The sequence below is a fragment of the Pseudomyrmex gracilis genome, unplaced genomic scaffold (genome assembly GCF_002006095.1).
Source record: "Pseudomyrmex gracilis isolate BER0280 unplaced genomic scaffold, ASM200609v1 scaffold_770, whole genome shotgun sequence".
Classification (NCBI taxonomy): Eukaryota; Metazoa; Arthropoda; class Insecta; order Hymenoptera; family Formicidae; genus Pseudomyrmex; species Pseudomyrmex gracilis.
In genome coordinates this window covers 7916-19023 of record NW_018021354.1, presented here as the reverse complement: position 1 = coordinate 19023, position 11108 = coordinate 7916, and the positions used below count along the sequence as shown (strand labels likewise).

The window sequence follows — 11108 nt, the reverse complement described above, 5'->3', positions numbered from 1 at the left end:
ATATAAATCTTCATACATAATATATATAAAATTATGTTTACATTTGAATATTAAATTGACAATAATTATATAAATATTAAAATGACATCTATGTGAAATATTTTAATATTTATACTTTTTACAACAATTAATTGTCTGCATAATATTTAATTTTAAATAATTTTACAATATTTCTATATTATCAAATATTTAACTTAGATTATGCATGTACACAATATTTATCGTTTATTAATACATAATTGAATTTTCCTAAACAGATATGAAAAGCGATTAAGTATTATGAACAAACTGCATTCTCCTAATAGAATCAATTAAAATCTCACTAATTGATTCAGTGATAATATCACTGATTTGCAGTGAAAAAATGCCTCTCTTAAAGTTAGGTGTCAGTAACAGATTAGTTTTACTAGGAAACAGTTAAAACTTCGCTGATTTACTTAGTAACAAATAGTTTTATTTAGAATTAGTAACAATATCACTGAATGCCATTAACATATTAGTTTTAAAGTAATTGTTTGTGAAAGTTTCAATGGCTAAATTGATAGAGTGCCCGCTTGGTAATTAGAGGGTTCCAGATTCCAGGTTCGAATCCAGTCGAGACGATTTCTAACACAATGGATTTTTTCTACAAGGTAATACTAAGACATAGAGAATAACCAAGAAAACTTATTCGAGAACATAAATGAAGAATCTAAGTCATTTTTTTATATTATAAATGTCATTTTGCTATCAAATCGTGTTGCGCAGATCTTGCTTCATATTTGGCGTCAATTTGGCCTCAAGTTATGTTATCAAGCTTTGCTCGGTTTTTGGTAGCAATTTGATGTTACTTTTTGTCGACAAGCTTTGGCAACAAAATCGAAGCCTAATGCGTACACAGTAGATGCCAATTTGCTGAATATTTTTGCTTAAAATTGCTGACAATTTGCTGGCAAATTGTGAACAAATTGTTTACTGGGTAATTTTTTATCGTTTAGATCAGGTTGACAAAATGTTGTCACTACGCTATCTTGTAATAAATAAGAGGGTACAGTTCCGAAAACCTGAAACACCCGATTTTTCTGTCGATTGGTATACTACTGTATTTTGGTGCGCTGATTACGAATATGATAGTGAGAATCACCGACAAGGTCATTTTCAAGGTTATAACTCAAAAAAACTAAAAAATTATCTCTTCTTTAACATTATTTTGATAAATATTCATAGCACAAAAAAATGTTTCAAATAAAAGTTGTAGCTCTTAACAAAATACATCATTTATGTCGTATGCATTTTTTGCATAGAACCACTAGTTTTCGAAAACAATAAGATAATAGGTAAGAGAGTGACTTGTGTGTGCGTGAAAGTACGTACCTATAGCGAGGAAGGCGCTCAGTCGGACGGTAAATATTTACAAAAGGTCACTATCCTCTGATTTGAATGAGCTTGACATACGTTGTCAAGGACACCTCTCTGAGTAACAATCAAAAGGTTTTAGCCGTCGCTCGTTGTTTATTAAAAAGTTAGCAACAAAAAAAGTTTTATAAATAAACTTTTAGTTTTCGATTCCATGTACATTTTTTTTGTGTTGTAAGTGTTTAGTTATTGTAGGCAGGGGTGCTGCGCCTCTTGCAGGGGAGCCCCTCCCCCTGAGCTTATCATGTTTTGCGTTCATATTACCTTCTGTTTATGTTTTATTTTTGAATATTACATATATATAACCTTGCATAAAATAATTCTTTATTTTTTCTCGAGGGGGGAGCAGGGGAAGGGGCTACGCTCTGCGGGGGAGCGTAGCCCCCCCTGCCTACACACTTACAACATGAAGAAAATATACATGATGTCGAAAAAAAATTTATTTATGAAACTTTTTTTGCCTATAACTTTTTTATAAACAACGAGCGACGGCTAAAATTTTTTGCATGCTACTCAGGACAATGTCCTTGACAACATATGTAAAGTTCAAATTGATCGGAAGGTGGTCCGTTATTGTCAATATTTATCTAATAAATTAATGAGTCCTTTAATTATAAACATTTTTAGATTGATAATAAAACGCTATAGATGCACGATTGTTTTAAAATTAAATTAAACTCCCTTGTGTAAATCGTCGTAATTTTGCCGAATCATCGGACATCTGCGAGCAAATTCGTAGGCAATTACAGAAAGACGATAAATAATATGGTAATTAGCCGGCGAGCTCGCACGGACAATAAAGACCGCACGCGTGAATCCTAACGTGGTTCGAAACGCGATCGTGAATCACGATCGTCGATGCGAGCATGTACTACAAGGAGGAAACTAACGTCCGATCAAAGATTACGGGTACTAACTAACGATTCCATTTGCTGATTACCCGAGCTACTCCGGGTCGCCTTTTATCGGCTCGCCTCTCACGAGAGAGGAGACTTCAACGCAACAAGAAAGCGCGGGCGAGCGGTTGCGCGTGTTGACCGCGGGAAACCGGGATCAATTAAGATCGATCAATATTGTAATAAGTCGTATCCCGGCGTATTAGTGTCCGGATCTATTCCCAAGAGAGATATCTCGTATTAAAATTAGAAAGTTTCTTCATTTGTTGAATTATTATTTTATTATAAGTTTTTATTTATTATCGCTTTTTTATTATTTTGTTTATTTATTATCATTAGTGTATTATTATTTATTACAAAAGAGCGCAGTGAAAACATTTTGTGAACCTGATCTAAACGGATAAAAAATTATCTTACACACGGTGTTCTTTCAGTCTTTATTTTACAAATATATAAATTTTTAAAAATTATTGCGAAAAATATCTTGGTCTGAAACTCAACAACTCGAAGCCTACTGGAGTGTCTCGTGATTCGAATATACATTTCTTCCTCGCATCTATTTCGAGGGAATGCGAGTTTGCTTGCATCTAGAGCTCTGAGATTCGCACACGGAAATGTAATCTCGGGCGTAAACTATTATCGCGCCACTCATGTGACGGCGAAGCGCAAATAATTGAAAAAGCTTACGTACGTGTGTACGTTGTACACACTCCCAGGCGAACGTCTCAGAAATCATTATCCGTCGTTTTATCGGGCACAGACCATCTGCGCGGCCCGCGCGAGTTATCCGGCCCGAAGTAACGTATGCGCCGCTTTTATCGGCGCGAATACCTATACCTGGGTACATATATACGCTGTGTCGCTGGACGTTTCTATTATCGCGAGTGCAAATCGTCGTTGTGCCTTTCTACCTTTGTCACAGTCCGCCCGTTTGTTCTGTTCGCGCGTTCCATCTTGGAATCTGCCACCTTCGCAAATGCTTTTTGAGGTAGAAATTGATATATATTTTCCTGTCGGATAGATCTCAATGTCATAAATTTAACGAATAATATTTCTCGGAAACTGAAAATAACTGAAGAGAAAGAAAGTGATAATCTAATTTTTGTGGCAACACAAAAGCGAAAAGATCGATTTAAATATTTTGAAGAGAAATAATCTCGCTCGTAAAACTCGCGAAGTGTCTTGAGCGTATACATTGCACTGCCTTTGCAAAAACAATCTCGTCAGAAAACGCTTTTCCTCAACATGCGACAGTCGGGAAAAAATCCCGTCATAAAGACATGCAAATTTAAGTTTTGTCGTTACTCGACGACACGCGATATCTGTGCACGAAAGTTTAACGCCGCAATAAATACGCGACTGCAGGAATCCGCAGTCAAAGTTGCTATTTCTGCTCCGTTCTGCGCGGAGCAGAAAACGGCGACCAACAAATAGTCACCAGAGTCAGCAGAAAGAAAATATCTTCGAGAATTTTGCTGTAAATTCCATAATCGCGATGATCGCAAAATTTTTGTCTTCAAAGAGTATGTTTTGTCAGCAGTTCATCTCACTCATACGTTAAAAATGATCGAAACGTCCCGTAATTAACAATTGTTTGATTATTATTCGCTATTATGCTGCAGTACGACAAGGTGAGTGTGATTCCAAGAGGTGCAATTTCAAGTTTTTTTATCGCGAGGGAAGATGCGCAATTTACACAAAGTTGACGTTGTGGTTTTGAGGGATAATCGCGCAATCATACAATAATTTAATGCAAGGGTGTTAAGATGCTTGTTACATAGAAGAGTGAATATACAAAACATGAATACGAGAACGAGTAATAATGATGCGCCCCTAGAACGAGCTACCACAAACGAGTTTGTCATGGAACTCTCGTTAAAAGATGCGCAAAAGTGTATACTTATTCTATTGAATATTATTGAGTCGCACGACTGACTGAATGCAACTTAAAACTATTATATATCTTAATTTTCTCAAAGATTTAAATATTTTCATTGTTACTTCACGTATAGCAAGATTCTGACGTACATACAATTACACAATAATTTTAACAGTTACGTGTGGCAACACAGACAGACATATAGTTTACGAAACAGAGCTACTGATCTGTAATATGTTCAAATTTTGTAGATTTAAATTTACGTTATAAAAAACTTAATCGAATTCATCGGGAAAAGAAGTGACTGTGACGGAACAAAAGAGATTATGATTCAGAGAAGGAGACAATAAGAAAAGCGATTGACTGATTTCTTTAATTCGCTAATTCAATCTTCTCGCTCGAATGTATTTGACTGCGATACTGAGAGGACTGAGCGACAGGCGCCCAGATCGGCAACGCGGCGATCGGTTGAGCGTACGAAGTAGCTATGTATACGGTCGGTTTGACCGGAACTGCTACTTCGAGCTTGGCGTTATTGTGAATCTGCGTCCTGCTTTGGTTGGAGACGGCGGTGACGACCGGAAGAAAAGTCTCCTTAACGACAGGAACCGCAGAAGCCGCAGGAACCGCTGTGATCGGTGTCTCCTCGACAATCGCCAACTGCGTCGCGTCGATCTTCACAGCGTCTTTACGGTTCGGTCCTTCCAATCCGAGATTCTTGTGCAGCTGAATGCGATTCTCGTTGTAGTCTGACAGAACCGAGACGAGCGGGATCGGTTCGAGGTTGACGATAGCGAGCGATGATGTCTGCGATGGAACCGTTTCCGCGTCTTTCTTGAGCGCGTCGACACGTAAGCTGTTCTGGAGCTGCTGCGAGCTCGCCGAAAGAACCTGACTGGAAAGAAGCACCGGTTCAGAGACGGGTTGAACGGCCTTTAAACGGATGTTATTGTGAACATCGACGCGGCTCTGCTCGGAGGTCGCTGTGCCAATCAGCTTGGGGATCAGAACCGAGTCTAGGAGTCCGTAGACAGGCGCGACGAGGGCTCGACCTTCGCCGGCTGTTTTTTCCGGCGCTGGAAGCTTATGGGAACTTTTCGAGGCGATCGCGAGGTTTTGATTTGCCTGATCTTGCTGAGGACTCGGATTTCCTGATGCTTGATTTTGGCGATCTTGATCGGCGGCGGCGGCGGCAGGCACGTTGAGACTGCGCTTCCTGCGACTTACCAAGAGGTTCTCTTCTTTTTTCCGTTCTTCTCGCGCGGCGGAAGATTCCAGCTGGATCGTTTTAGCTAGCAGGATATCGCTGGTATCGTACGGCGGATTGCCGTTGTTTGAGGGCAGATTTGTCGCGGCAACGCGGAAACCGTCCTCATCCGCGACATAGAAGACCGACTGCAGAAAGCCGTTCGCGTCTACGTAACTGTAAGAACCGCGCGTGACTCCATCGGGACCGCGGATTTCCTCTTTGGCGGACGGTCCGCCGGCGTAGCTGTATGAATGCACGCCGGTACGAGTGTCCTGCGATTGATAGTACACCGGAAGTGGATCTGCCAGGTACGCGTACGGCAGCAGAGTGAGCCGCGCGCCCGTTGCCACGCCGAGAATCGCGAAAATTGAAATCTACGGGAATACAAGAGAATATAATCGACCGCGGAAATTGTTGACGCAAAATGACATTAACTTTATCAAATTTTTCATCTCCGTTGAAGAGAAGAGGAAAAAGTAATTTATTTGATAAAGCGCGCGATATTCTCTAATCCAAAAAGTTTTTCGTGCAATTAATTTTCTCAGTAAATTAAACGACATTTAAATGTACAATAGAAGAACTCTTTGAATTTTAATTTTTTGTATACTTTCGTACATGTAAATACAGACATAAACAAGATAAAGAAATCTTATACAAATTAAATAAAGAAATCTTATACAAATTAAATAGAATAAAAAAGTTAATTTATTACATTTAAAAACTATACAAGTGATTCTCTCTGAAGAATAAAAAGAATTTTGAAACACAAAAAAATAACTTATGAAATTACTATCGCAAGCTAAAGAAAGGGCGGACCAGTGATCGCGCTTACCAGTGTCTGCATCGTACTCGATGTGTCTCTGCCGACCTCCTTGCTGAAGGACTGTCTGTGCACTTCGCTTGCGATCTGGTTTTGACTTATATAGCTGCGCGGGACGTCTTCAAACCAGGAACCCGAGGAGGAATTGTCGAAGGACGAAGCAGATCCGTTCGCCGTCGATTCCGGATCATGTACGTCGATTCTGGGATCCCCGCTTTTTTCTTTGCCCACCAAGTTGTCTTTGGCGTGGCAGTTTTGTTCGAGCACGTCGTAAAAGCCGAGAAAAGTCGCCGTACCGGATACTCTGCTCTCCAGAGAAACGCACTTTTCTACGAGAAACGCTCTTCGAGATATCGCTCTCTTGTGCGAGTTTTCGAAATTCAAAGTCTTTGTCAAATACAAATAATAGATATGACAAAAGAAAATTTTTAAACAATTTGTAAACTGTATAAAAATGTTACAACAATTAGAAAAAATTTTTACACGTTATATTTATTATCTATTATTTTTTTATTTATGGTATATTTTTTTATTTATATTTCTCCAATTTTCGATATATTTACTTTTTTTTATTTCTTAAGTTTTTTTTATATTGCTTTACTTAAACATTTGTTCCACACGATGCGATTTGCGTAATTAGTTACTGGTTTTAAAAAATTCAACATTTAATTTGGTTCATTGCACCTCGTAAATATCCTCAACACATTTAAGTGCAGTTTGGCACGAAATTGATGAAACATTCTCGTTGTTAGGATGCAGAAATTGAATGAAGCGCGAGCACTTCAGAGAGAGATAAATTGGTTCGACTTACTCGAGGTCGTTCAACGATCCCGACGCTCGCGTAGGTACGAATTTCTTTGTCGTCGTCGTCGTCGTCGTCGTCGTAAGCCCCGGTTCTTTTCTGGTTTTGTGAGCTACACTCGACCTTCAGTAGTTTCACTTGCGTTGTGACGCATTTTGATAAGAATCTTGCGCGAGGCCCTTTCGTTCCGATTCTCTCAATATCCCATAAATCATACAACTAAAATTACAGTAATCGATATTATTATTAAATACGTTCGATCTTTCGCGATAGATACTTGTTGGAAGAGATTATTACAAAAAATACGTTCAAGTGTTCCAAGCGAGAAAACTCTCCTTTATTAATAAGTGCCGCAGCGTTATTACACACTATAATTGCTACGAGACGGTCAGACAATATCAAGGCCGGCAGGCCCGCTCTTTAACATTGTCGTCGTTTTGCGTTTTTTTTTCTACATACGCCCGTATTTGTTTTGCATTAAGCAAGGCGTGTTCGCTTACTTCGGTATGCGTTTTAATAAAGCGCATACCGAACTGAGACTCACACATGTCATAAGTTGCGAGCAGGGATAGAGTAACAGACCTTTAATTTTCTCGATGTGAGGGGAGTAAAACTAAAGTCTGACCAGTCGCTCTTCTTATTGCTTGTTCTACTGAGACACGTCGCGCATTTATGCAGCAGTCTTGTATGTATGTAAATTGAATATGAACACTCTCTCTCTTTCTCTCTTTCTTTGTTAATTACAATAAATTGTATGTACGGCAACTATATACGTGTATAACTTCAAAGGAATTGAATTACAATTAACTTAACTAATTACTTTTATATTTAATTAACGTATAGAGACACACAATATTGTATCTCTGGGCGATATTTTAAGTCATAAAGTTAAACTTATAATATTTCTCGCGCGCGAATATTTGCAATCTCGTGTTATTAAATTTCCGATTGTCAAACATATTTCATCCTCACTCGTATTTAAATCGCACTGCTTTTCGCGAAACTGCAAGAACGTATACTATGTTGCAAGATCAGAAGCGCACAATCGAATCCGATCAATCGTCCGGTAATTTTTCAATCACGAATAAGGTAATTCCGCGATTGGCCTTGATCACACACGTTGGCCGCGACACGTTCGTGTTCAGCGAAATTGTTCGCTTGCCGCGACTTTTTTATCAACGCGCCGCGAAACCGCAGACGTTCGCAGGAATCCTTTTCCTTGCGCAGTAAAATCACACGACCCTCTCTCGTCCTTGGCGGTGCCGGCCGATTGCGATGACCCGGACTTACGAGAGAGACGTGTGGTACCCGCGCTCCTTTCTCGGACGAGCATTATGATGACATAAAAGAGTTGGGGCGGGAAATCAACCTGTCGACTGCGCGCAAATCCGAGAGGATTTGCGTATATTTTGCATATCCCGTTTCTGCGCGAAAGCACCGGATATTATTTATCATTCTCGGATTCTATTTTTACATCAGTGTTTTCTCTTTATACAGAAACTGCACCTCATGAGATTTATTTCTTCTCGATCGATACATTTGTATAATTTTGTTCGAGATATATCTCATTCTTCTTCTTATCGCGCCGACTTCGCATCACCGATGAAAAGTTGAAAACATCGGAGGAGCGTGTAGGCGGATACAGCATCCGCGGAATATCGCGCTCAATCTCGGACCGGTACTCGAGAAGAATTTTCAAGTAATGCCGCGCTGACGGGAAAAACGCGATACGAATATATAGGGAGCGTCGCGATAAACTGGAAATATAACCTCCACGGTGATATGAGGCTGTTCTAGGCTGAGACGCTTTCACATCTGCCTTATTTGAATTTTAAACAGCGCGCACGCAAATGAGTCTTGTTAATTCATATCCCGAGTTTTGCATAAATGCGCGCCAATGTCACTGATGCTAGCAATTTAGGGCCAATTTTCAGGCAGAACGAAATGTTTTAAAGGAGCGAGATCGGCTAGGAATATTTTCTCTATAGTCGGTCGATGAATCTCGCTGTTCCACAACTTGAACGAAGCTTTGGAGCCCGTTCCGCAGAGGAATTCTCACGGGATGCGACGAGTTGCATTTGCAGTGTCAATTTCCAAGCGCAGCGCTTCCTCATTCCTCCTACGTCGAGCACCGTTTCGCGGATTAATCCGACGGGACACGCCTATCGCAGCGAAGTAACGGCGAGTCGTGACCTCTCAGGTGGTTCTGGTGTTCCACGCTTCCGGTCATCGTCCCGTCGCGGAGATTCCTCGCCGGCCATATGTGGGCGCAATCCTCGGGAATATCTCGTCCTCACGGCGCGGAGATAATTCTCTCTCGTACCCAAGATTCCTCTGTTTTCTTCTTTATAACATTACGTGCTACCAGCGGCAGCGCGTTCCTCGCTATCGCAGCGGCAGCAGCACGTAGGAGAAAACAGAAGGGAGGCGTTGGTCGCTCGTAGGCGAGAATAACCGCAAAAGCGTGGATAATCAGGGAATAGGTTCTCGCGTGTCGACGCGAGGAACGAAAAGGGAAAGGAAAAAGCGGAAGGATAAAAGATCGAGGGAGAAGAGATCGCGCGCGTATGGATGCGCGGGAAGGAAGGAACGGGAGAGACAAGAGCGCGAGGAGATAATGGTCGGGACCGTGAACACGCTCGGCAGAAACGCTCGATTACCTCCGCTTGTGTGCTCGTGCCACCCTTCTTCTTCCCCCTTCCGCGCGCCGTATAGGTCAAGACACCTCTTATTTCCTTAACCCTCTGCGGACTCGGAGTAACTTCAAAATAACGCACCGCATCGAGCGCCTCCTTTCCTTCTTTTTTTTGCTTCTTTCTCCGCGCATCTATAAAAGCCCATGATTTCAATAGTTCCGAAATTATGCTAATGATATCGTGCAACATATGATTACGTATTATCTGCCATGTTCGTCGGCTCGATCAAAGATAATAAAATAGTAATTTCAACAAAGTATAGAAAAGCGATTAGCGCCTAGTTAAAAATAGATTAATCATTTTCTCTGTTAGAATTTTTGCTTTTTAATTCATTGTCGCGCTTTTTCTTTTTGAAACGTTGAGTGTTGTGTGTAATGTAAGAACGTAACATCGATCAATCACCTTGTTTTTCATTTGGTGTTGCGTTTCTACTTTTCATCGCTTTTCATCTATCATCAACGTCTTCTTCAAGGATACAGTTCACAAAGAGGGTCGTTAAGTCGTTCCATTCTTTCATGAATCCTTCGCAAATCGACGCGAACGCCCGCTGTTACATCTCAGAACAGAAATAACCACTTAGAATTCCAACAAGACGCACGCGTCCGCGGACAGTAAAATCCGCTCGTTAAAAAAATCGCGCCGCCGGCCGGTAGAAGCCCTATGCCGCACCCACGCGCATCTCGCCGCAGAAGATCCGGCCACATATTTGCGGAGGTCACCTTACATCGTAAACAACATAAACATAATGCAAGCCGAGTCGGTGGACCACACCCGGCGTGTATGTGCACGCGCATACACGATCCAATACTTGTTGTCGCGCGTGTGTATCGCGACAAGAACTCGACGTGATTATCTGCGCAACGTGACACCGTCTCCTCGTGGCCGAAAAATGCGCGGCAGATAAAGCAAATAATCGAGAAATAAACGTGCGGCGCTTCCTCGTTTGATAAATTGCGTAAGTCGATAAGTGGCCCTTTTCATCGTATATGTCTATATATTTAAATTAAAACGAATGTAGTACAACCAAGAGGCGTGCGTTGCAACAGGCTCAACAATGTGACCGGTTCACTGCCTGTAAAATGCGCGTTAAACGATAATTTTGGTTTTTTTTGCCAGTTTTTGATTGAGATCTTATAAATAAACAATACTGAGAATGCGTTCGCTTTGGGCGCTCACGCGTCAGTCTGTCTTCTTCCTTACATTTCATAATAACAGACTAACGCGTGTAAGCGTTTAAACCAGAGACCAAAAATAAGAGTTATTTTAAACACCTTTATGAAAAAAAATCAATTCCAAAAACTTGTTTGTTATTTAACCTAAGAAATACTATTCATAAAGTGTAAAAAAAATAAACAAAAAAACATATGATTA

The 11108-nt window shown here is 40.7% G+C and overlaps 2 protein-coding genes across 7 annotated transcripts in view; both read right to left on the bottom strand.

Moving 5' to 3' along the window:
- Window positions 1–3871: 3871 nt before the first annotated feature.
- LOC109861451 lies at window positions 3872–7260 on the bottom strand. Of its 3 annotated transcripts, none has more exons than XM_020441112.1 (3): window positions 7051–7260; window positions 6252–6626; window positions 3872–5793 (listed from the first exon to the last, which is right to left on the bottom strand). In XM_020441112.1, exons 2-3 carry the CDS (start codon window positions 6261–6263, stop codon window positions 4543–4545), a joined length of 1263 nt encoding a protein of 420 aa, XP_020296701.1. In that variant the 5' UTR covers window positions 6264–6626; window positions 7051–7260; the 3' UTR covers window positions 3872–4542. The 3 variants fall into 3 exon arrangements, with proteins under 3 accessions (XP_020296701.1, XP_020296702.1, XP_020296700.1); XM_020441113.1 differs by having other exon boundaries at window positions 6252–6599; XM_020441111.1 differs by having other exon boundaries at window positions 6252–6543; window positions 7051–7057.
- An 11-nt stretch (window positions 7261–7271) lies between these two features.
- The window catches only part of LOC109861450 (serine protease HTRA2, mitochondrial), a 7940-nt gene continuing 4103 nt past the window's right edge, over window positions 7272–11108 (bottom strand). The window contains exons 8-9 of one of the 4 annotated variants that reach the window (XM_020441106.1): window positions 10140–10293; window positions 7272–9868 (exon numbers count right to left, since the gene is read on the bottom strand). The gene's annotated coding sequence lies outside the window, so the exon portion shown is untranslated. The other 3 variants (XM_020441107.1, XM_020441110.1, XM_020441109.1) reach the window with 3 other exon arrangements.